Source organism: Tinamus guttatus, unplaced genomic scaffold (genome assembly GCF_059628265.1).
Source record: "Tinamus guttatus ecotype Peru unplaced genomic scaffold, ASM5962826v1 Tinamus_guttatus_pri_ptg000252l, whole genome shotgun sequence".
NCBI lineage: Eukaryota > Metazoa > Chordata > Aves > Tinamiformes > Tinamidae > Tinamus > Tinamus guttatus.
In genome coordinates this window covers 54973-82233 of record NW_028288786.1, presented here as the reverse complement: position 1 = coordinate 82233, position 27261 = coordinate 54973, and the positions used below count along the sequence as shown (strand labels likewise).

The window sequence follows — 27261 nt, the reverse complement described above, 5'->3', positions numbered from 1 at the left end:
GTCCCAGCGTCATGATCTCATTGGAATCACAGAGACATGGTGGGACAGCTCACACGACTGGAGTGCTGTCATGGAAGACTATGGGCTTTTTAGGAAGGACAGACCGCGAAGATTAGGTGGTGGAGTTACTCTTCAGAGAGCAACTGGAATGCACGGAGCTCAACCTGAGGGTGAATGATGAGCAAGTTGAGAGCTTGTGGGTAAGGATTAGAGGGCAGGCTAATGTGGGAGACACTGTGGTAGGCATTTGCTACAGGCCACCTGATCAGGACGAGGAAGTTGATGAGGCCTTCTACAGACAGCTGGAAGTAGCCTCACAGTCTCAGGCCCTGGTTCTCATAGGAGACTTCAACCACTCTGACATCAACTGGAAAGACAACACAACCAGGCAAACAGTCCTGTAGGTTTCTGCAGAGCATTGATGATAACTTTTTGACGCAGGTTGTGGAGGAGCCAACGAGGAGAGGTGGGCTCCTGGACCTCGTACTAACAAATAGAGAGAGACTCGTTGGAGCTGTGAAGGTGAGGGGTAGCCTCGGCTGCAGTGACCATGAGCTAGTTGAGGTCAGGATCCAGCAAGGAGGAGGCAGGGCTGTAAGTAGCCTTGCAACCATGGACTTCAGGAGGGCCAGCTTTAGCCTCTTCAGAGACCTCCTTGGAAGAATCCCATTGGCTAGGGCTCTAGAAGGAAGAGGGGCCCAAGAGAGCTGGTCAGTATTCAAGCAGCACTTCCTCCACGCTCAGGAGCAGTGCATCCCTATGAGTAAGAAGTCAGGCAGAGGGGGCAGGAGGCCTGCGTGGATGAGCAAGGAGCTGCTGGCAAAACTCAAACGGAAAAAGGCATTATAGAGAAAGTGGAAAAAAGCACAGGCTCCTTGGGAGGAATACAGGAATGTTGTCAGGGAATGCAGGGATGTGACGAGGAAAGTCAAGGCACAATTGGAATTAAATCTGGCAAGAGGTGTTAAAAATAAGAAGAAGAGGTTTTTCAAATACATCAACGGTAATTGGAAGGCAAAGGAAGATTAGGCAAAATGTGGGTCCGCTGGTGAACAGCATAGGTGTCCTGGTTACGAAAGACACAGAAAAAGCAGAGCTACTGAATGCCTTCTTTGTTTCAGTGTTTACCAAGGACAGCCCTCTGGAATCCCAGAACCTAGAAACCAGAGAAGGTGCCTGGGAAGAAGACTTGCCCTGGGTAGAGGAAGATTGGGTCAGAGAGCACCTAGGGAAACTTGACATCCACAAATCCATGGGCCCTGATGGGATGCACCCCAGAGTGCTGTGGGAGCTGGCAGATGTTATTGCTAAGCCACTCTCCATCATCTTTGAAAGGTCCTGGAGAACGGGGGAGGTGCCGGAAGACTGGAAGAAAGTCAATCTCATGCCACTCTTCAAAAAAGGCAAGAAGGAGGACCCAGGCAACTACAGGCCAGTGAGCCTCACCTCCGTCCCTGGAAAAGTGATGGAACAGCTCATACTTGCCGTTGTCTCCAGGCACATGGAGGACAAGAAGGTGCTCGAGAGTAGTCAGCATGGATTCACCAAGGGGAAATCTTGCCTGACTAACCTGATAGCCTTCTATGATGGAATGACCGGATGGGTAGATGAGGGGTAAGCGGTGGATGTCATATATCTGGATTTCAGCAAGGCTTTTGACACAGTCCCTCACAGCATCCTCCTGGGCAAGCTGCAGAAGTGTGGATTAGACGAGTGGATGCTGAGGTGGGTTAATAACTGGCTGGATGGCAGAGGCCGGAGGGTAGTGATCAGCAGTGCACAGTCTAGTTGGAGGCCTGTAGTTAGCGGTGTCCCCCAGGGGTCAGTCCTCGGTCCAGTCCTGTTCAATTTATTCATCAATGACCTGGATGAAGGCACAGAGGCTCCCTCAGCTGGACAACTGGGCGGTGAAAAACCTCATGAAATTCAACAAGGCCAAATGCAAGGTCCTGCATCTGGGGAGAAATAACCCCAGACACCAGTAAAGGCTGGGGACTGACCTTCTGGAGGGCAGTTCTGCAGAGAAGGACCTGGGTGTCATGGTGGATGACAAGTTGACCATGAGGCAGCAGTGTGCACTCGTGGCCAAGAAGGCCAATGGGATCCTGGGGATGCATTAAGAAGAGCGTCTCCAGCAGGTCGAAGGAGGTGATCCTGCCCCTCTACTCAGCCCTGGTGAGGCCACATCTGGAGTATTGTGTCCAGTTCTGGGCTCCACAGTACAAGAGGGATGTGGAACTGCTGGAGAGAGTCCAGCGCAGGGCTACAAGGATGATCAGGGACCTAGAACATCTGCCCTATGAGAAAAGACTGAGAGAGCTGGACCTGTTCAGCCTGGAGAAGAGAAGGCTGAGAGGGGACCTGATCAGTGTATATAAATACCTTAAAGGAGGGAGTGAGGAGGATGGGGCCAGCCTCTTTTCCGTGGTGGCCAGCAATAGGACAAGAGGAAACGACCACAAACTGAAGCACCAAAAGTTCCACAGGAACTTAAGAAAAAAATTCTTAACTGTGAGGGTGACAGAGCACTGGAACAGGTTGCCAAGAGAGGTTGTGGAGTCTCCTTCTCTGGAGATCTTCAAAACCCGCTTGGATGCAATCCTGTGCCACATGCTCTAGGTGACCCTGCGTGTGCAAGGGGGTTGGACTAGATGATCTCTAGAGGTCCTTTCCAACCTTAACAATTCTATGATTCTATGATTCTATGATCCTATTTTCCTTTGTTAGGTAGATAGTTGGGGATAAATCTTCAAATTAAAGTAACAGGTAAAAGAGAGCTAGGGGATTCCAGGAGGGAAGAAGAATTACTATGGTCAAGGAGTATTGGGTTAGAGATTATTTAGGCAAACTGGACGCCCATTAATCTACGGGCCCCAATGGGATGCACCCTAGAGTGCTGAGGGAACAGGCGGGAGTTATTGCTCAGCCGCTCTCCATCATCTTCAGGAGGTCAAGGAGAGCAGGGGAGGTGCCGAGGGACTGAAGGAAACCAACGTCACTCCAGTCTTCCAAAAGGGCGAGAGGGAGGACCTGAGAAACTACAGGCTGGTCAGCCTCACCTCTGTCCCTGGAAAGGTGATGGAGCAGCTCATCCTAGAGACCATGTCTAGGCATGTGAAGGAAAAGAAGGTGATCAGGAGTAGTCAGCATGGATTCACCAAGGGGAAGTCGTGTTTGACCAACGTGATAGCCTTCTATGATTGGATGACTGTCTGGACGGATGAGGGGAAAGCTGTGTATGTTGTCTACCTTGACTTCAGCAAGGCTTTTGACACTGTCTCCCATAATCTTCTCATAGGGAAGCTGAGGAAGTGTGGGTTAGATGAGTAGACAGTGAGGTGGATTGAGAACTGACTGGATGGCAGAGCTCAGAGGGTTGTGATAAATGTGCTTAAAAAAAAAAAAAACACCACACACATTCGTATGCAGTCTACTAAATGCCAAGAACTAACGTTGATGCCACTGCAGTACCTGAACGAATGGCAGTTGCAACCACAAAAGATCACAGGATGAAAATAGGCTGCAGCTGCAACTCTGTCTCATCTATATTCTTACCTGCTTACCATTTTTAAGGTAATTTAAGGTAAGTAATTTTACATTCCAAATATACCTACCGAAGAAATCATTGAAAAGCTTAAAAGAAAAAGGCTCCCATTTACCTCAAAAAAGGCCTATCATTTATGAAACAATACCACCAAGTAAACACAATGAAAATTAGCCCATCTTATTTAAGATACTTTATATTTACATTATCTTGTGTCCCTGGAAGAGTTTTAGAACATTTGAAAAAGGTATTAAGAAATAGGTAAAACTAACACAAGTCATACCTTTAGCCACAGCTTCTTTATACTTCTCTTTGGCAGTATTCACTTCTTTCATTACTTGCCTATAGCTAGATTTTAGTTTCTCCAGTTCTGTCGTCGTGACCTTTAAGAAGGCAAAAACATAAAATTTATTAAAAATATCTTCAACATTTTAAAACATCCCAATATTAGTGAAATGGAATTACAGGATTTGTTTCCCAAAATAAGGATGTTATCTTTTTCCATTGGCTTGAGTTTATCTTAAGAGGTTGTTATATGCTATAATAAAAGCAAAAAAAAAATCCATAAATATATGACATTAAATAGAAGACAAACACGGATCCCCATTTGCTTTAGTTGAGGGCAATATACTGACAATTTTGTTTAGGAAATTCAGGTTATCATAAACACTGTTACATTTATAATAATACTTTACTACTGCATCTAACAAAAGCAGTTAGCACTAGTTTAATATTCTCTTCATAACCTGCCCAGGAATCTTTTAGTCATCAGTCCTTGATATTTTTATTATAATACTCAGATGTTCATTTGAAATAAATTAGGATTTCCCCCTCAACACCAACCATGTTCACAGAATCGTTGCAGTTGGAAGGGCTCTCTAGAGATCATCTAGTTCAACCCCCCTGCTCCAGCAGGGACACCTAGAGCACGGGGCACAGGGTTGCATCCAGGAGGGTTTTGAATATCTCCAGAGAAGGAGACTCCACAACCTCGCTGGGCAGCCTGTTCCAGGGCTCTGTCACCCTCACAGGAAAGAAGTTCTTCCTCATATGAAGACGGAACTTCCTGTGTTTTAATTTACACCCATGACCCCTTGTCCTGTCACTGGCCACCACCGAGAAGAGTTTGGCCCCATCCTCTTTACATTCTCCCTTCAGGTATTTGTACATGTTGATCAAATCTCCTCTCAATCTTCTCTTCTCTAGGCTAAACAGGCCTCATCTCACTTAGTCTTTCCTCATAAGAGAGATGCTCCAGTCCCTTAATCATCTTTGTCGCTCTACGCTGGACTCTCTCTAGAAGCTCCACATCCCTCTTGTACTGGGGAGCCCAGGACTGCACACAGTACTCCAGGTGCAGCCTCACCAGAGTTGAGTAGAGGGGGAAGATCCCCTCCCTCTGCCTGCTGGCAACACTGCTCCTGATGCAGGCCAGGATCCCATTGGCCTTCTTGGCCAGGAGGGCACATTCCTGCCTCATGGTTAACTTGTTGTCAACCAGGACTCCCAAATCCATCTCCATGTAGCTGCTTTCCAGCAGGTCAACCCCTAATCTGTACTGGTGCCTGGGGTTATTCCTCCCCAGGTGCAGGACCCTAGAATATCTTGCTGTAATATGTTTCCAGCAACCCCGGAAATGTCACTGGGATAAAGAAAAAACCTTGCTTTCCTTCTCTCGGTAGAGTTTTCACACTACCAACCTGGTTTTTGACAGTTGCAATCCATCTTTTTCCAGAGCACCTAAAAATGAAACTGTGATTCCTGTCTGCTTCACTGCCTAAACACAGCACTCTATCATCAGCACAACTGATATTATTTTTCATTCCACCACTAGCACCAGAAGTAACAGAAAAGGCCCTGAAGAGCTCCGTCCACAGACTTAATATTTATTTTACTCTCTGTTTATATTTAGATTATATATTTAAGAACACAGACCAGAATCCCAGCCCCACCAAAAACAGTCTGGACTGTCAAGAGCACTCAGTTTTCAAGTATGTCTAGAGTGGGGGATAAGGAAAAAAAAAGATACAGAATACAGAGTGTCACATGGAATCATTTTCTACTCGAATAAGAGCATTTTTCAATGCTATCTGTTTTGCATCTCTGTCTTGTCAGGTAGCAGGGGAAAGAAAATGTGGAGAAAATAACTAAAAATAAAACAACATCAATTAAAAAAAATAAATTGACATACCACAAATCACCACCTGGACATAACACAAACACACACAGAAGAACCAAGAAATACCATCCTCAATATATTTGTAAATATGCAAAAATAAAATAAGTGTATAAAGCAGAAATGAAAAAATACCTTGTACATCTCTGCTTCAATTTGTTGATGAACACCTACATAACTCTTCTTTGCTTGCTGCTTATCTTTGATCATCATTGTAAGTCTATGCAAAGGACCAGAATTAAGATCCTCTGCATGTGTCTTCATTATTTTGCTCAACTGTTCCGTTTGCTGTACCATGAGCAACCAAGACTGGAGAGAGAGAAAGAAAAAAAAAAGGCGGGGGAGACAGAGAACGACACACAAAAGCAGTTACTTATTCTGGTTTACAAATAACCAAATGCTGAACAGGAACTGGGGAAAATGCATTACTGCTTAAAATAACAATAAAATATTTTTACTTGAATACACTCAAGATCATCTAAGATAAAAATCTACCTACTACAGCAAAACCAGCCCTTGAACTTATTCACAAAAAAGTATCAGAGACAAAAATATAATATTGTATGGTGATATTTCAGCACTGTTCCTATACTCTTCAACACCCCTGAAATCTGTACCTCTTTTAGATGACAGTCTCAATACCTTTGACAATAACATCCCTGTGTTCTTTACACCCTTTCCCAATCATAATTCCTCTGTTCAAGATGACCTTTCTTTAAATTTATTTAAATAAATCTCAGTGATATGCATTTGAGTTTTTCTTGTTTAATAGAATACCATTCATCAGTTTCTCCATATTAACTGACAACATAAGTCTCCAGTCCACCAGTGTCAAGCACAAGTTACCAATAGGCTAAAAGATAAAAGGAATAACTCAGCTGTCACAGTAACTGCACATCTTTCTATATCTAATTTTATTAACTTCCCTGGCCATTCTGTCAGTCAGATTTTGGGACAGCAAAATATATTCTGTCTTTGAATCTTGCCTAAAGAATGAACTGAAATGCAAACAGAGATTAACGTCCAATTACATCCAACAGATATGGACCTGAAATTAAAGTTCAGATCAAATAAGAGTATCTGATACTCTTCATAACCCTGTCATACTTAGTTGATGGGAACATTAATAGATTCCTTAGAGATAACCCACTAACATACTGCTATGCTACATTTCAAAATTCAGAAAGGCTATTTGTCATTTAGGAAAGGCAGCTGATGCACTGATTTTCATAATCTTGCTCTTACTAAAAACAGAAATCCACCTCGAATCAAGCCTGAGATATCATTTGTTTTGTAGCTTTTGGGGTTTCTTATATCTCATTTTAAACATACATACACATTTCCATCACTACATGACTATGATAAAAGTCAGACTAGATTTTACAGAATGAAGTGAAAGACCGTTAATATGCATGAAACTATCTTTAACACTTCTTTTAGTTCACAGAAGTTCCATGGACTGGCACAGAGCTATCTTAGATTGCTTGAGAAGTAGTATTCTAAAACATCATGGCATAAAGCTATCTATCTGGCTACTTCTGAAAGATATTTTATCTCTCCGTTACAGAACCCTTTCCAGACATATTGCAAAGTTGTATATGAGAAAAACAACATTAAACACCTCTGTTAGAGAAGCAGGTCTTTCGGTTATAGACTAGTTCACAAGAGAGCTCCTAGAGGTAAAACGTAGGAGTTCTGCATTTTATCTTAGGCTGATTTATTATTAACAAGATAAATAGTGTTTCAATCAACCCCGAAAAGCAGAGCAAAAGAATTCTTCAAGAGAATGGATATTCTAAAGAAATACTTTGTTCACAATTCACCAAAATGAACTCAAATAAGTCATATACCTTCCAAAAAAAAAGACTTTCCTTTAAAAAAAATTAAAAAGCACCTCCCCCATTCCTAGCATCTCCCTTTAGCATCTCCCTTTCTACACTTAAAAAAAATGCTAAATAGGATTGCAGTGGTTTGTATGATTATATTTTATCATTTTAAAATATCAAATGTTAAAAGTGAAAAACTATAATCAGGGAAAGTGTTCAAAAATTGAGATTTATACAAGATATAGAAAAGCAGCTGGGCAGGGACAGACAGCAGAAAATGCAAAGCATTTCCTTTCACAGAAAACAAACACCACTACAGTATATCAAAAGCAATGGAATAAAATATTGTTTCCTTTCACGGTATTTTTTTAGACCTACAAAACAGAAAACATTTATGGGAAGCACTTAAAATTCTGCTTTTCTGATGCTACTCGTTGCTGCCCTGTGCCTTCCAGCATGTTTACTGCCTATTCATTAAGAAAATAGGACACGTTTCGCCAAACACCATCTCTCTGTTCACTCTTGTAGTATATTTAAAATAATAGCATAGAAGATTAGAGATATACTCTTGTACTTCTTTTTTTAAAAATGTCTCATAGGTATAGCAGTGCAGCTTTCGATTCATACACACCGCCTCTTTAACTCAGTATAAATCTACTGAGCTGCTAAAACACCAGTCATATTCGTCCTCATAAGTTATGGCTAGAATTAAAGTATCAACTCCATAAGACCAAGAAAAAACAAAACAAAACAAAAAAACACATTGCTTTGTCCAAAACTTAACCTTACCAACTGCAATGCAGATCAGGATTTATGTCAGACTGAAGTGGCTTGTAACCACTGCTACAGCAAAAGGGCCAAGAATTGAATAAGCCATTAAAACAGAATCACTTTCTTTAGTCAGGAGTGAATCTAGCCAACAAGTTAAATAGGGAAGCTTACTTCATCATTATCGTTGTTGTACTTGCTCTAAATCCAATGATTAATAACTTGGCGGCAGGAGGACAGCCTTACCTTCATAAAAAGTCAAGATAGTTATTTTACATTGGATATAAAACTATGCTTAAATATCTTACAATTATGAGAAACACCCTGAATTCATGTTTTGTTTTCACAGCACATACTATGGTGTGAATAACAGTTGGAACGCTAGGCTCTGTCTTGATTTCTTGGCTTTTTTTTTTCCTGCCACAAATTCTATATAACACAAACAGTAGTCCCTATTTAAAAGAAAAGCTTGCTATATGTTTGGAAAACAAACAAACAAACAAAAAAAGCAGCTGGCTCAACCTAAAATACTGAAGTTCACAATTCAGAATTTTGGTTATTTTAGTGCTCTAAAGCAAGAATGGAGCTTCTGCCTATTTGCCTAAGGGGCTAGAAGGAGCTCATTTTAAACACTTCCAACAGTAAGTCTCAAGAAGCTAAATCAATAGCAATCCAAGAGACACACTATTTTTAGCTGGACTGGTTACCATTTTCCTTTAAATAGACAGAATACAAGACAATCACTTGGCAAAGCATCCAGGAGAGAAATATTTATTGCAACACACTTCAGTAGCTCATTAAAAAAAAAAAAAAGTAACTGATAAAAAAACAGACAAGAAACCCAAGCAAAAAAAAAAAAAAAAAAAGTGTGTGTGTGTGTATATATATATATATATGAACACTGATTTCTAAGGATATTCCAAATCAAAATATTTTCTTCTTACCTTGGACACATTGCTGATATAATCCAGGTGATAAGTGCTCTCTTTATCTACTTGATTACAAAGATTCTGCAAAGTAGAGGCATACTCTTTATCACTTTTTACTCGCATAACCATAAATTTCTTCACTCTTTCAAGCAGTCGCAGTTCCCAATCTTGCAGTTTTAATAAAGCATCATGAGAATACTTCAGGTTACTTCCAAATCCCATTTTTTAAGGCACTATATACCTTACAGATGACAAGATAGCCTCTTTACCACATCTGAAAGCAGAACAAAATTAATGAGAAACACGCAGAAAGAAAAACTCAGTGTGTTACAAAGAGCACCTATTAACATCTAAGCTCTGAAGTAACATAACCATAAGATCGAGCACAATCTGTACATATACCACAACCTGTACCTATACCACCTAGACATAAATTGGAAGAAAGGTCAATACACTGGTTAGAATAACAATCTAGGACTTGGAGAGGTTTTAAATCCTACATTTTGCTTTGTATTGAGAGCTTAATCACAGTTTGTGTCCTTAATTGCCCATCTGTAGCACAGTATTGTAAGAGTATCTCCCCAACTCAAAGTGGAATTATGAGGGAACACATGGAAGTCCCTTAAGACAGATATGAGACCCATCCACATATTTAATCAAATCAATAAATACAGGTAACAGTATTGCCAGACAAGAACCCCCAACTGCATCACTTCACTCCTAGTGACCCCAAATATTTGATCCCCATGTATGCTGTCCTGAAAAGCCATCAGCTCTGAGACACTGCAACTCCATCTGGAAAATCTATACCTGGAGTATGACTAGCTATTTTGTTCCTAACTACTAAAAATATATTGAATATACTGTGAAAATAACTCAAATGAGCTTCCCCAAGCAACCTTATGTTACTCCCCGTCAGATCATGACAGAATTCTTAATATCATACTCTTTTCCCCCAAGGCAGCACAGTCTCATTACACAAAATGGACGTTTGATAACAAGATAAGAAATATTCAATAAATATTTAAGCCTATCTGTATGAAATACTATAGCACAACCTCAGTTTAAAGACATGTCTGAACTTGTTTTAAAACACTTGCCTCTTATACCAATAAACCTGCAACCAAATCACAAAACAGATGAGCCTGTGAGTAATTTCCACAGACTTTCACAGGTTTTTTACAGTGTTCTGAACACTCATTTTCTGTGTGTTCATCAAAAACCTATTCCTATAGTGTGCGGAAAATCTCGCTGTCAAGAGCCGAATGTCCACAAAGGAGACAGAGGAGTCTTAAAACTTTATTCGAATAAAGGGAGAGTCTGCCAGGCATACCCCTGTGGGGTCTCTCAAATTACAGGAGGATGCAGCCTCCTTTTATCCTAATTTCCCAACCGAGGTAGGCCCTGTCCTTTTCCCCATTGGCCAAATTACTCAGAAGTTACAGACTTGTTGGCCTGCCTAACATATGTTCCTCCTTGATATGTTCCCCGTCTCTGAGTGGTGATTTGTTGATAAGGAACTCTCTGCCCTTCTCCTGTTTTTCCCCCAGGTGTGGTCAGCTGCACCCAATCTCATACGCACAGCACGACCTCCCTGCCTGTACTCCCCAGTCCTGCTGGCTAAAGAATGTGGAGTAACTCCTTTATTTGTAAAGAGACAGGCTCCTTTTTCTGCTCAGACCCCAACCCCACCCCCCCTTTTTTTTTCCTTAATATTTGTCTTTACAAACCTCTGCCACCACCAATTTGATCCTTTTTTCTTGACTCACCTTTGATTTTGGAACTATTTGTAGAGGCATCATCCTCTGTCCCTTCATAGCCATTTCCACATCATTGGGTATGGCTACCACCATGCGCAGAGAAAGATAAACAACATTCTCTTAATCCAAGGTCCTCCTGGTAGCCAGGAAAACATGTCCCACTCCCATCCTTTCCACATTTGAACTGGTGCATGGGCCAGTTTTCTTGTTTCTTTTGTTATTTGCTTTACCACTTTCCCATTGTCATCTATTTGCAAGCAACAATTGGACTCAATTCAGCTTTCCACAAACTCCACCTTCCTTTGCTAACAAATAGTCTAAGACCATTTGGTGCTGGAAAATGGCATTTCTCATCTGTGTAGCTTGATCTGCTAAAAGATCGAGAGCCTGGGCTGTTTGATTGGTTATAATTTCTAGAACAGCCTGTAATCTAATTATCCTGTTTAAATTGTAAATTGGTTCTCTTGCTCCATAAAATGCTTCATGAGGGTTCCAAGTTGCCGGTCCATAGTACTGTATGATTCGCTCCGGTGGCCACTCATCCCTACTCCTTTTTTGGCCACTTCCTCCAGTTAGGCTAGTATCAATTGATCACTTTTCCCTTATTAGATCATCATATATTTTAATCCCTAAAGTGTTTCCCTGAACATGGGGCAAAAAAAATGAACAAGGGTCTAATGTGTCCTACATAACATATTCCTGTCCAATTTGCAGGTAATCTTCTGTACGCATACTGTCCACAAACCCAATAAGGACCCTTCAGGGCCCAAGTTCCATTTGGGAAGGGACCCTTCCAGGTACCTCCAGCTTTTGGGGCATCATAATATAAAGTATTTTCTCTCCTCAAAGGGCTCCCTACCACGATATATCCTGTACCTCTTCCGTATTTGCACCTCCATGCCCCTGCATCTACCTGCCAGGTACAATTGTACTCTGACTGGTTGATACTGGACCAGAAACTTCGGAAGCAGGTCCTAGTCCCATTTTGGTGTTCTAGGCCCACCGAAATCTCCATGCTACGTATTTCTTACTGATGCTGTTACCTGCTTGGCAGTCAAAGGACTTAAGTTCCAACCGCCGATCTGCAAACACCCTGACGCAGACAGCTCCCTGGAAATCGGAGCCGCCTTACTCCATAGCCTGTAGGGCACCCGAAGCCTGAAAAGGCGAGATGGGAAAACAAGAGAACTTCTGAAGGACCGCATGTTCAAGTTCCAGCTGCCCCAGCTAGAAAGAGAGGCACATTGGGAGTCCAACTCAAATGCCTCTATGTAAACACACGCAGGATGGGGAATAAACAAGGGGAAGTGGAGATGCGCATGAAATTGCAGGGCCATGATCTCGTTGCAATTACTGAGACATGGTGGGACAGCTCTCATGACTGCAATGTGGCCATGGATGGCTTTAGCCTTTTCAGGAAAGACAGGCCAGGAGGGTGAGGTGGCGGTGTTGCTCTTTATGTGAGAGAGCAACTGGAATGTGTGGAGCTCAGCATAGGGGAGGACGAAGCGTGGGCCAAGAGCCTGCGGGTGAGGATTAAAGGACAGGCCAACAAGGGCGACACGGTCATGGGAGTTTACTACAGGCCTCCTGACCGGGGAGAGGAAGTGGATGAGGTCTTTTACAGGCAGCTGCAAGAAGCCTCACGATCACAGGCCCTGATCCTTATGGGGGACTTCAACCACCCTGATGTCTGCTGGGATAATCACACAGCTAGGAGCAGACAGTCCAGGAGGTTCCTGTAGAACATTGCAGATAACTTCTCGATGCAGGTGGTAGATGAGCCAAAAAGGGGAGGGGCGCTGCTAGACCCGATACTAACAAACAGAGATGGTCTAGCGGGAAATGTGAAGGTTGGGGGCAGTCTTGGCTGCAGTGGCCACGAGATGATGGAATTCACGATCCTGCGAGGACGAAGCTGGGCAAGAAGTTGGATTGCAACCCTGGACTTTGAGAGAGCTAACTTTGACCTCTTCAGGGAGCTCCTTGGAGGAATCCCCTGGGCCAGAGTCCTAGAAGGAAAGGGGATCCAGGAGAGTTGGCTACTATTCAAGCACCACTTCCTCCAAGCTCAGGATTGGTGCATTCCTACAAGAAAGAAGTCGAGCAAGGCGGGCAGCAGACCTGCATGGATGGGCAAGGAGCTATTGAGTAAACTTAATGAGAAAAAGAGCACGTACGTAATGTGGAAGAAGGGCCAGGCCGCATGGGAAGAATATAGGAACATTGTCAGAGAATGCAGGGATGCAACGAGGAAGGCCAAGGCCCATCTGGAATTAGAGTTAGTGAGAGATATCAGGGGCAACAGGAAGGGCTTCTACAAATACAACAGCAGCAAGAGGAAGGCTAGGGAAAATGTTAGTCCCCTGCTGAATGGGGAGGGTGCCTTGGTGGCGCAGGATGCAGAGAAGGCAGAGGTACTAAATGCCTTCTTTGCTTCAGTCTTTACTGCTAAGGCCACTCCCCATGTACTGAGCCCAGAGACAAGAGAGAGAACTAAGAGAGAGGAGGACTTTCTGCTGGTCGAGGAGGACTGGGTTAGGGATTATTTAGGCAAACTGGACACCCATAAATCTATGGGCCCAGATGGGATACACTCAAGAATGCTGAGGGAATTGGCAGGGGTCATTGCTCAGCTGCTCTCCATCATCTTCAAGAGGTCATGGAGGGCGGGGGATGTGCTGGAGGACTGGAAGAAAGCCAACGTCACTCCAGTCTTCCAAAAGGGCAAGAGGGAGGACATGGGAAACTACAGGCCGGTCAGCCTCACCTCCGTCCCTGGAAAGGTGAGGGAGCAGCTCATCCTAGAGACCATCTCTAGGCATGTCAAGGAAAAGAAGGTGATCAGGAGTAGTCAGCATGGATTCACCAAGGGGAAGTCATGTCTGAAGAACCTGATAGCCTTCTACGATGAGGTGACCGGCTGGATGGACAATGGGAGAGCCGTGGCTGTTGTCTACCTTGACTTTAGCAAAGTTTTCGACACTGTCTCCCATAACATCCTCACATCCTCATAGGACAGCTTAGGAAGTGTGGACTGGATGAGTGGACAGTGAGGTGGATTGAGGACGGGCTGGATGGCAGAGCCCAGAGGGTGATGATAAATGGGGCCGAGTCTAGTTGGAGGCCTGTGGCCAGTGGTGTCCCCCAGGGGTCAGTACTGGGACAGTGCTCTTCAACTTGTTCATCAATGACTTGGACGAGGGCACAGAGGGCACCCTCAACAAGTTTGCAGATGACACAAAGCTGGGAGAAGTGGCCGACACTCCTGAGGGCTGTGCTGCCATTCAGAGAGCCCTAGACAGGATGGAGACTTAGGCAGAGAGGAACCTCATGAGGTTCAACAAGGACAAGTGCAGGGTCCTGCACCGAGGGAGGAATAACCTCAGGCACCAGGACAGATTAGGGGTTGACCTGCTGGAAAGCAGCTCCATGGAGAGGGATTTTGGAGTCCTGGTTGACAACAAGTTAACATGAGTCAACGATGTGCCCTTGTGGCCAAGAAGGCCAATGGGATCCTGGCCTGCATCAGGAGAAGTGTTGCCAGCAGGTAGAGGGAGGCGATCCTGCTCCTCTACTCAACTCTGGTGAGGCCGCATCTGGAGTATTTTGTGCAGTTCTGGGCTCCCCAGTACAAGAAGGACATTGAGCTTCTAGAGAGGGTCCAGCGGAGAGCCACAAAGATGATTAGGGGACTGGAGAATTTGTCGTATGAGGAAAGACTAAGCGAGCTGGGCCTGTCCAGTCTGGAGAAGAGAAGGCTGAGAGGAGATTTGATTAACATGTTCAAGTACCTGAGGAGTGATTGTAGGGAGGATGGGGCCAGGCTCTTCTCTGTGGTGGCCAATGACAGGAGAAGGGGTAATGGGTGTAAGTTGAAACATAGGAAGCTTAATCTCCATATGAGGAAGAACTTCTTTACTGTGAGGGTGACAGAGCCCTGGAACAGGCTGCCCAGAGAGGTTGTGGAGTCTCCTTCTCTGGAGATCTTCAAAATCCACCTGGATGCCACCCTGTGCCATGTGCTCTAGTTGTCCCTGCTGGAGCAGGGAGGTTGGACTAGATGACCTCTAGAGGTCCCTTCCAACCTTTAGCATTCTGTGATTCTGTGAATCAAAATACGAACACCTTACCCAGGATCCATCAGTGAGTTTTACATGAGTTTGGTTCCAATTCCCTTGATACTTGGCATAATTTATTGGTTTACAACCTGGGTAGAGACAATCATATCTGGGAGACAGTGTCCATTCACAGGCACTCTTCCCCATATATACACCCCTTTCCCTTGTTTGGTTTAGGCAATAAATCCCTTTTTGCGGATATCGAATTCAGCATGGATTTCCCTCTTTGGTCCAAAATTCTGTACCGTTATGGACTTCACTTAGGTTACTAACCAACCACCTGAGTTCAATCGGACTGGCCACCCATGGCCAGTCTTCAGACTCTCCTGGCCTCCCACAGACCCAACACTCAGTGAGATTAAAGACCCTGGCCACTTCTTCCCCTAGGGTCAGGAATCAGTTCTCTATCTCCTGCCCTGTTCCCGACCAGCAGTACAGAAGTGTGTATATCACCACCAGAGGTGTCATTCTCAGTTCTTTTGATCACATGCAGATATGTTTCTATGGAGTGTTAGCCGTGGCTTTCCGTACTTTTCCTCCAATTGATAAGTCCAGATTTCTGGCGCCTTGGAAATCTTGAGTATCATGAGTCCATCTGTGCTCAGCTGTTTTGAACAATGTTTCTGTGGTCAGCAATACCTGATATGGTCCACACTACCCTGCCACCAGTGGTACTTCTTTCCACTCTTTCACCAAGACCCAATCTTCTGATTAGATTTTATGGACTGCAAAATCTAAGGGCAGGATCTGTGCCAGGTGGGCTTTCTGTCCGAGAGATTTTACAAGACAAAGTATTGTGGCCACACATTCCCCTAGGAATTGTCATAGCTCTTTCTTCGTCCTGGGTGACGGTACTTCTAAAATTCCCTGAATTCCTTCTGGGTCAATACATTGTAAATCTCCAGTCAAGATGTGCCCCCAAATATTTGACCCTTCTTTCCATCATTTGTGCTTTCTTTACAGACACCCTAAGCCCTTTTTGAGCCCCGCCAAAACTTGAGCAATTTCAGAGCGGTTTCCTCCACCACTCCCTCCTGCTCCCCTGATAGGAGCAAGTCATCCATGTACTGCAATAACCTAACACCTGGGGGAGGGATAAATTTCTTCAATATTTTCTCTAAGGCTTGTCCAAATAGGACTGGTGCAGTGCCTCGGTGTATCCTTGTGGGAAGACCATTCACGTCAACTGTTGTTCTATCAGGAGGACCATCCACGTCAAGTGTTGTTTTATCTTTATCATTTGATTTTTTTTCCTCCCTCCTCTTGTTCCCATTCAAAGTCCTGCTCCCAGCAGGGACTCGGTAATAGGTTGTAACCCTTTCCTTCCCTCTCATGAAATAGGATACTGCTTTTTAATTTAAAGACTACCTGGCCTGGTTGCTTTAAAGCAGTTTGAAAAGGTTCCATGTCTAGTTTTCCACATTTTCCTGGAACTGCCCACACTTCTGAGTTCAATTTAGTATAAGCTTTATCAGACATTTTGCACAAAGTTACAATAGTGTTAGCTTCCTTATTATCCCTTACAATATTAATTTGTATTCCCAACTTAGCCATCAAATCTTGCAATTATGATTGCAATCACAGTTTCGGACAAAAAGAAATTCATGCATCTCAAATTTATCCCCCACATTTAGTATAGCGGCTGGATGAGATGCATTCGCTCATCTCTTCCACAGTGGGTGCGTCTATCACATTTTGGCCCACCCGTGGGTGCTCGTCCCCCCATAATTGATGAGCTTTTTGCAAGATCATCCTCTTTTCCTAGTGTTATGAGAAACCTCAGAAGAGAATGCAACCAAGGACATATTTTCCCTACTGTTGCTAGCATATTATGAGAGAGTATGGACAAAACAGCAGGTGTTACTGGGACATCATGAGAGAATACAGACAAAACAGCAAATACCGGTTGAAGACGAAGATAAGGACCAACTTATCTTCAAGGAAGCGGCTGAAACTGGGCAGTAGGACCAAAAAGGGCCTTCTGAGCCAAAATGAGGCCACATATGGAAGTGAGTTACCAGAGGTCATCGAATGGACAGGGAAAGACGACCACCAGGGGTCTCGAAAGACCACCAGAGACCACGAAAGGGACAGAGGGCGCACGAGGGTGGGGTAGATTGTAATTAGTTCCAGGAAATAGAAGGACTATGTATGATCATTCCAAGAATTTAATGCATATGTAGATAATATAGAAAGTTTTAGCAAACGCACCTTAGGGCATGCACGATAGGTGGAGCTATCCCCCGTGCATCCAGCGCTGCAATAAAGTGAGTGCCTGCTTCTTAATACTCCATTGGTGTTAAGAGGTTTATTCCCGGTTTTCGGTGACAAGCTCATGGACTGAATGGTCTACGCTGTATTTTGAGTTGCTTCATTTGAAAAAAAAAAAAGATCTTCTGAATTTGAGTCCCAGCTCTCAAATTTCCTTGATACGGGATGTACAAGGATATTATATGTTGAATTCCCATTGAGATTTCATGAAATTTTCCTTCGCTGTCCAGGCCGCCGTTGTTTGAGCTAAAGTAGGAATTGCAGTCACTGGCAATAAGATTGTTTTCTTAGCAGAATGTGTTGTGAGTCACTGAACCTAAGGTGAAGATGTGGAAATAGTGGCCAGCTTCTTGTCTCCATTGTGGGAAACAGAAATGCATCAGTAATGCCATAGAACTGGAGTCTGGGCTTGAGCTACTGAGTTTGGATTATGTATAAAGTGGAGCATTATATCCATAGATAATTTTGTACACTGCTAAAAATCTTTCTGTAGAATGCTAATGACAAAAATGAAAATCTATTTTTCAAAACTTTTTATCTTCTAGTTTATTTCAGATAATTTATCGTTATATTTTACAATTATCTAAAGATTATTGTAGGACAAAGATTTTTTTATCATGGGTTATTCTTCATGCTTTCTTTCAAAATCTGTTTGAAATGATAGAATTATTAGAGCTTTTTATAAAATGCCTGCAGTATCACTAAGAATATTGATTGCCATACAGATGTTTTTCCTTCAAAACTGCTCCCCACCCCATCCCCATCTTTTGCATTCAGGGGAAAAAAAAGTCAGTCTGCATACAATTGTCAGGAAGAATGATTGTCAGGTCAGCCAGATTCAACTTGAATGTTTTGGTAGCCCATAGTAAGTTACTTTAAAAACAGTCTTCTCTAGAACTTTGAAAGGTAATAGATGTTCCATCTGCATTCTTCTAGTGTAATCTCTACTGAATCTTTTAACTAAAGGATTCATACACTACACTTACGTGGAAGCATTGTCAACATATAGAGTAGAATATTTCCTACCTTCTGTAGCTGAAAATATATTTGCACAGTTTCTTTTCCAAATATTTGTATTTTTATAAACTTTAGTGACTAGTTTGAAGGCAATAGCAACAGAATGATACTCAATGAGTGGAAGTTGTCAAATTTGGTGTAATACTAAAATCTGATTTAATTGTTTTCTGATCTGATTTAATCAATCAGTCAATTTGATTTAATCAATCTGATTTAATTGTCAGGTACATTTTTCAAAGTTTTAAGGCAATATTTTCTTCTGGCATTATGAATTTTTATGAAAGATGCTTTGAAATGTGTAATGTAGACCACTCTAATATTACCTAATAATTAATAGCTATTTTCTAATTTTCTTGTTTAAATTTTGATCTTCCCCGTAGACCTTTATCATTGCAAAGGGTTACAACAGTTCTGATTTTTTAAAAATAGTAAAAGATAGAGGAAGAAGTGAAATGAATGTTTTTATATTTAAATGAATTTCTTATAATGAATACAGTATTACTATAGTTTGCAATGATTTTTAAGAGATGTGGGAAGTTTATTAATATATGGTACATTTCTTTGCAGAAGTTTAAAGTAACTTTTTCTGGTTTATAGGGGAAAGGCTTACCGACAGTGAGTTTATATGGTGATTTTAGCAGTTGTCACCATGAATTTTAGCTGGTTAGATAGAGCTAAAAACTTGGGTACCACCGGGATTAGACAGACATAAATGCAAGAAGTCCAAGCAGCCACTCGTATAAAGCTCAAACTTTGTCCTTTGCATGATTTATCAGCTCATTTGAAGAAACCAGCTTAAGCCCATCAGTTTGCATGTATCTACTGCTCTGCAATATTTTACTGACCTATCATGTGGTGTGTCTACTCTGCTGCATGCTTATCCGAGTGCTCAGTGGCACCTCACTGCAAGCATGGAATAAAGAAAAACTTGGAAGGTAAATACCATAGTTTTGTGTAGGAAGTGTGTGATGTGAGAGTTCAAAGAGTGAGAAGTATGGATTTTGAAGGCTGGTTTGACATGGGCAGGATGTGGAAGAGCTTGTAAAGAAAAATGCAGGGCATGCTCTGAATGTTGTTTGAGACTCTGCATTATTGAAGACTGAGTCTTTAAATTTCTGCTCCTGTTTATCAAGTATACATTTTTAAGTGTTATTTTAGTGTACATAATACCAAATTGTTCTTAATAATTATGGTCAATTGCAGACTTTTCACAAGGGATTGTGGCTTGATAATGTTCTAAGAGCATGTAATATAAAAATTCAAGGGCACTAAAGATCTTGTTAAAAAAAAAGAAAACCGCAGCCAGACCCATCTTTGTCACTTGAATGCTATGTAAGATGATTTGTTGTGTTCATCTGTCATGAAATTGCCTAATATCAAATTAGCAAGCAACATCATGAGTAGTAACTTTATTTACCCTAAATCTTTAGCCTCTGTTTTAATGATTTTAAGTAAATAGAAGTGGATATTAAGCTTTTTTTTTCTCATATGTCCAAGGCTTTAGAAAATTCTAGGTTAATATGAGTGTGACAGTGTGATATAAAGTATTTTTCCTGCTCAATACTAGCAATTGTTACCAAGTTCTCTCTTATGCTTAACCAATATCTATCAGGTGTTTGCGTTGGCTCGTTAAATGTATGAGATCTTGGAAGCTTGAGAAGCTAGTATAATTTGTCATTCCTGAATTTATGTGCTTTATGGTGTGCCAAAATAAAAATCAGAGGGTTCAAACATGTGCATGCATTTTTATGTAGTGGTAACCCTCTTCAGAGCTGCATCCACAACAATCTTTTGGTTTTATTTGTCCTGGTACATTATGCTTCAGGGAGGGAATAATGGGGCAGCATATGCTTTTGTTTTGTTTTTAAGATAATTTCACACTGTAAAGCAACAGTGAGTAAAATTTTGACCTATGCTAAAATGTATATATGCATTATGTGTTGTTGTGATTGTATGTAGTGATTTTCAATGAGAGCCCATGTGCATGCTGTGATTCACTTGGAAAGCAGACACCAATTACAGGATTACAAAGACTGTGTGTGACCTTAGCAGTACAGCAAATAGCTGTTAGTTTTAATATCTAAGTGGAATAGTGATAAATACATAAGCAGAAATGCAAATGTCTAAATCAAAAGGAAACAGACTTTGTGCAGCAGTCTTAAATGTACTGAACATGCACTTAAAGCAAACCAGTAAAAAAAAAAAAAAAAGAATCACTTGATATATATCATAACCTATGCTAAGAACTTTCATGAATGTAATACCTTAACAGACCTTTTCCAATTTTTCAGTTGCAAAATTTGTTCTAATATGTTAAGATCTTTATATCAGATAAATAAAATGGTGGCAATAATTCTCACACTGTTGTTTTTGACCCTGAAAGCAAATGGGACAATGCAATCCAAAAAATTAAGAACACTTTGGAAAATGGTTATTCCTTAAGTTAAAATGTTTCAGTCTTATCTCAATATTTGCTAAAAGTGAAGTCTCTTGTACTTTTCCTTGATGCTGGTACAAGAATGTTTAATAGTACATACTTTTAAACTTCAATTGATATATCAGTTTTAGATGACCATATTAAGACATTGTGTCTCTCTTTTTTTTTTTTTTTTTTTTAGCTCTCGGAATGAAAATATGTGGACTTTAAAAAAAAAAAAAACCTTGGTTATAAACTACATTCTGTTATAACTATTCACTCCCTTAATGTGTAGTCAACAGAAGATGACCATAATGTATTTCAGAGCTTAATTGAAAGTAAAAGTGTATAGGAAAAAGGTAACTTTAAATCATCATAATTCTAATAAATTTCCACTTTTTTTTTTTTTTTAACTTCTGGTGATTGATCGAAACTGTATCCTATAGAATAGACGGTTATACATGGTAAGATTACTAGCAGATGGTTCAGCGCACATTGCAACAGCACAACATGTATTCCATTCCACTGTATTGACAAAATATATTTGCACATTTTCTCCCGGTTTTCAGTGACACTAGTGTCCAAATAGGACTCCTAAAAGGAAAATCCACTCCTTCCAAGCATAACCTGCTTTTCCCAGATACTCATCCACCTTTTTTTCCCCCCACTCCTATAGGATCATCTAAATAAGGGGGCAGTTCTTTCTTTAATCCCCTTATGTCTTGGGTGGTCAGGGGCACACTCACAAATCCAACCCCACTCCTTACCCTCCCCCCCCCCCCAATAGAACCTGTTGAACTTTGGGGGCTTTTGCCCTCCCCCCCCCCCCCTTTTTTTTAAAGGGGACAAAATGTCTGGTCCCTCCTCTTCTTCACTGTCACTAGAAGCAGGAGATATAGAGGGGGCAGGAGCAGCACCTCCTGCTGGGTCTTCTTCCTCCTCCAGATCACTTGATGGGTTTTGATGGGAAGGTACTTTTTTGGTGGGGTTTGGTGAGGTTTTGATAGGAAGGTACATTTTGGTGGGGGGAAGGTACTGGAGGACATCCCATGCCTCCCTATCCTTTCTCTTTCCCCCTTCTTGAGATTCCTGTTTCCCTTTTACTCATCTCCCTTTTGTTACATAGATTCCTCTAGGTGTATCTAGCATTGTTCAGTCTCCTTCCGATAAGGAGACTTACCACAGGTACTCGGTTTCTGATTCTGTGGGCTTCCTACTATATTTATCTTGCAATTTCCTCAATTCATCCCCTGAATAGGAAGTTGTTCTAATGGTGGTGCAAGCATTATGCCCTTGAGAGCCCATCGCAGTTTCTCTTTTCACTACAGGTCAAACCTGCACAGGGGGATGGGGACCAGTTTATAGATGGTTCCTATCCAAATCAGAATTTTCACTATCACCCCATAAATCCATGTCCCAATCCTCAGAATCTTCCACCAACAGTTTCCTAATTTGTGCTGCTATAGGGGGAGGTTTCCCTCATGAGATAATGAGTTTTAGTTTATCTTGGGACTTAAGATTTTTCTCCCTTTCTACCTCCAGCTCTTTTTCCTTACATTTACATTCCTGCACTTTGGCATCTAACTCCCAGCTTTTGTCACTTAACTGCTCCTTAATCCTTTTGCGTGCTGGTTGTGCCCGTTACCCTGCCAATAGGCTGGCTCCCAGAATGGCACACATTCCTCTCTTTCCTTTGCCATCCTTTAATTTACCTTGGACTTCTTCTATTCTATAGACAGTGGAGGACTCATCACTCTGGTTGTCCCCTGCCCAGTCAGTCCCTTGACTGGAGAGTCCGCCTCCCTGGCTTCTCATTAGTTGGCCCAAAGACATTTTACACGTGTTTCTCAGTCAGTCAGGCTGTCAAGGACCACATGCACTCCACTTTAACTGCTTTAACTGAGTCTTTAACTGCTGGGACAGAAAGTCCTTTCCAGCGGGCAGCTCAGTAGCCAATGAGTGCCTGGGTCAGTCCTTGACCATACACACGCACACACACACTCTCAGTTACTTTACACCTTGCTTCCCTACATCCTGCTGGACCCCTCTTATCTTGTCAACTATGCCAAATTTTACTGTTGTGCTAGCTCATTAAAGGAGACAGTAAAATAATCCAGAGGGGCTTTAGTTAGTTGACTCTTATTCACCAGTGCAAGATCTTTGTGATAACAGCATCCACTATTAACTGGCGCAATTGTTACAGGGATGAGCTAACCAATTAGTAATTAGCAGCTGGCAAATAGCAACTTGCTTATCCCTGAAAAAAAGCAAAGAAAAGAAAGAAACTAAAATGTTATAGCAGTATTTCACCCTGTGTATACAGGGGACTCTCAACCATATAAGGAGTTACCATTACTGCCCACCCTGGGTGCCCTTTGACTATTACTGCCCACTCTGGGCATCCCTTACTTTACCATTACTTCCTGTTGTCACCATATTACTCACCAGTGTGATTTCAGTGGTCCTTTCCATCAGACCTAGCAGTCCTTTCCCTCGGACTTTGGCGCTACCTAGGGGTCCTTTCAATCGGACCTAGTCCTTTCCACCAGTCCTTTCCACCACTACTTGAGGACAGCCCCCCAGTCTTACCTGCAGATCCCCCTGATCCCCTGCTCATCTGTCTCCGGACAGTCTCAGGAACTCAATCAGTCGTCCAGTGCCGGCTGCCGTCGAAGGGAGTCAATCACCAAAAGCTTTAGTGAGGCGTGTGGTCAACCCGATCGCCGTCTGCCGTCCCCGGAAGGTGGAAGTATCCTGGACAAGACCCCAATTGTGCAGAAAATCTCTGTCAAGAGCCGAATGTCCACAAAGGAGACAGAGGAGTCTTAAAACTTTATTCAAATAAAGGGAGAGTCTGCCAGGCATACCCCTGTGGGGTCTCTCAAATTACAGGAGGACGCAGCCTCCTTTTATTCTAATTTCCCGACCAAGGGACGCCCTCTTCTTTTCCCCATTCCCCTCCCTGCCGCCCCGCTCGTGCCCCCGCCCCGGGCTGTGCATTGGGTGCAGCTGACTGCACAATCCCCCTGCCTATACTCCCTAGTCCTGCTCACTAAAAAATGTAGAGTAACTCCCTTAGATGTTACACACAAGGTCCTTTTTCCACTCATTTACTAATTGGTTTCAATTAGGAAATTGAAAAAAATAGGAAAATTGAAAAAATTAGGAAAGTAGGAATTAGGAATTCTGACAACCTATTACAATCATCAAGAGAGCTATAATTGAACCACAAGTTATGAGTATGAAGAACTGTGCCCGTGCACTGCTGTATCACTGGTACATGTGTTAGTAACAAGCTAGTAATAAGCTTGATAGCAACAAGTTCAGATGAGAGAAAACAAGTTAGAAATTGATTGCAAATAGTTTGGCACACTCCCACTTACATAAAAAGGTAGCAACACAAAGGAAACTGGTGACTGTAGACCATGTGATGACTTCAGATCCAAAGTAAAACCACCACCTTATAAAGCACAATTTGAGCACTCAGATGAGCAACAATCTTAAATCTTAATTTACTGGGAATTTATTTTATCATCAGAAGACTGAAAAAAACCTTGCTGCCTCAGGTTATCTGCATTTACAACTAATCTGAACTTTGCATTTAAACCTTTACAAAGGATTAATTTTTATTTGAAGTCAACCCCTCAAATATGATTCTACAATATGAGAAGAATCTTGAAAACAAACAAAAAAAAACCAAATTATAAACAAAAAAAAGTTAGAAACATCCTCACCGCTTTCTAGGAACTACTTCCAAAACTTGCTATAGACTGGGTACCACCACACACATTTAGCTTTTAAAGCAGAAGTTAACTATCTTTTCCTCAAACCCTGGAAACAAAGTTAAGAATTCCATTGCTTATTAACAAAAGTTTCCAGAATAAATCTTTCTGCAGAAATGCTGCAGTGACCTAATGTCAATGTTATGCATGTAAATATTTTGCAAGTTTCTGCTGTATATATTAAGGAGTAAAAGGATTTAACAAAGAGGTGAACACTCAACAATTCTCAAGACTATTTTTTCCTGCCTGACAATCCTCTCAGCTTAAGTTTTCCAAATCCATTTTTTATCTCAAGATAAAAGCACATATGCAGTTTACTTTCTGCTGGGATTAAGTTCCCCTGTATTCTCTTGCTGCTCTTCCTCCCCCTCTCCCAAGCCAAAGAATCCCCTTTCCTTTCCCTAGACTCACTTCCCACACACTGAAAAATACTCCTCCCTAGGAACTGATGACCTCATGCAGCTAGCCCATCTCCTTGTACATAGCAATTCTGGGGCTGACTGCCAGCTTTCTCTGCCTTGAGGCTAACAAGGCAATATACTTTCTTTCCCTGAGCTGGTTCCCAGCTCCCAGAACATCCTGGAGTGGCAGCAAGTGGACAAGGCAACATGGACAGGAAGAGAGGGACCACTATGCCTGGGGTAGGCTTAACAGCCTGGGATAAGTTTACTTCATGTTAGCAAAACACCTCTCATCTGTAACCTATAAAGTACTAAACTGAATTTAGAGCATTTTAAAGTACAGAAACTGTAAATCCTATATTAATTGCAGCTCATCATCTTACTCTTGCTATCCATATTAAAGCTTCTTATTCCAGTGAAGCAAATGTTACCTTTTTCCTCTTTTATCTATCTATTCTAATATTCTAATTCTGATTTTCCTTCTCTTACCTATTCTAATCTTCCTTTATATCATCCTACTTTCAAATCCTCCCATCCCTTCTTCACTTTGAAGTGTCTCATTAAAGTGCTTTTTATGATCATTTTATATATTGAGAATTCAAGTATCAACTGAAGAACCACCCTCTTTTAAATGATTCAGCTGTGACAAGAAGTTATAGCTGTAGAAAAGCAGGGAAGAAGCTTGCTGATAATTAGCACAGCTTTTGCTCAGTGAAGTGTGTACATATAAGACTTGATCCTTTGCTTCAAAGAAATATTCCCAAAGCTCAACTCTTTGGGGGTTAACATCCCACAAATGCCTACTCCAAATGCATAATAATACTGAAAAACTCCTAAAATATGTTAAGAAGGAATTCACGAGAGGAAAAATATACAACATATATTTGTTTTACTAAAAAAATTATTATGGCAAATCAACCTATGGTATCTATTAATTGCAGTTTGCTTTGATTATAAGCTGCTCAGAGGTATGAACTTTTCACCTTCTTGAGTGTTCCTAAAGCTAGTGCATACATGGAGCAAAGTATATCGGTTACCTTTTCTGGATAATACACTTCTATTATATATGATTCAGTATGCACAATAATAAAGATAAATATAATCCAATATGGAAAAGGATCTTCAACACATCTGTATATCTTTTGCCCTCAAATACTAAATACATATGCAACCACAACCAGGAAAGACAGAAAGAAAGACAGAAAGAAAGAAAGCCAGTAGAGTAACATCACAAAGTCCTTATCTATACAGCCTCCAGATCCAATACATGCTAAGTTAACAATGTCTCTACATTACAGCACGACCACGGTAAAAACGGGGACTTGCTTCCCATTTATTTTAGGCACAAGTGTTGAAGGGGGCCCTCCCACAATTGCCCGCAGCGATCAGGCCCAACAACACAGAGAATGCCAGGCACAGCGAGAACAGGCCTACCTCAACCCCCCAGAGAGGTCGCCAAGCCCAGATATCCCGGCCCGAGACCCATTCTGACCTAACACGAAGCCACGGACCCCACTTGAGTCCCTGGGGGGGGGGATCCGCTCCGGCCCACAGTGCCTCCCCCGGAGGGGCGGAGCCACCGTTGCGAGGCGAGCTCCGAGACGCGATCGCTCCCTGCACCGCCGCGAGGGCAATCAGCTACTGCCGCTCCCTCAGCAGGGGAACGTGAGCGGCGCCAGCTCCACCCTAGCCCAGCCACAGGTAGAGTGACAACCACCCCACCGAAAGCACCACGCACGACACCTACCAGACAAACCAAACCCCTCGGCCGTGGCAAGCGTCACAGACGCACCAGCGTCACGTGCGCCGCACCACCGAATCGGCGCTGACGGCCCTTTTCCCTGCCAGCCAATCCGTGTGCTCATTCTCCCCTGCGGACGGTGTGCGTCTAGCAGCCAGTGAACGAGAAGCCTGTAACGTCTACAACAGCACCGCCCCACAGCTCAGAGACGCGAATGGCAAAAGCGAGGCGAGGCGAGGCGGAGGAGAGTTGGGGCAGGGCAAGGCCAGGGAGGGCAAAGGAGAGCAATAGAAAGCCAGGGAGGGTAGGGCAACCCAAGGGAGGTCAAAGCAAGGCAAGGGAGGAAAGGGACAGCAAGAAGGGGCAAGGCAATGAAGGGCAGGGCAAGGCAAGGCAAGGCAAGGCATGGGAGAACAAGGCAACAGAGGGCAAGTGAGAAAAGGCAAGGGAGGGGTAGGCGAGGTAGGGCAAGACAAGGCATGGGAGGGCACGGCAAGGAGGGGCAAGAC

General features: G+C 42.5%; 1 protein-coding gene across 1 annotated transcript in view; it reads right to left on the bottom strand.

The window, feature by feature from the left end:
• LOC104577507 (tyrosine-protein kinase Fer-like) overlaps positions 1 to 26873 on the bottom strand; it is a 164840-nt gene extending 137967 nt beyond the window's left edge. The window contains exons 1-4 of the mRNA XM_088526692.1: positions 26759 to 26873; positions 9259 to 9517; positions 5856 to 6029; positions 3828 to 3927 (exon numbers count right to left, since the gene is read on the bottom strand). Coding sequence (XP_088382818.1) covers positions 3828 to 3927; positions 5856 to 6029; positions 9259 to 9465 — 481 coding nt within the window. The 5' untranslated portion in view covers positions 9466 to 9517; positions 26759 to 26873. The remainder of the gene's footprint in view (positions 1 to 3827; positions 3928 to 5855; positions 6030 to 9258; positions 9518 to 26758) is intronic.
• Positions 26874 to 27261: the final 388 nt, after the last annotated feature.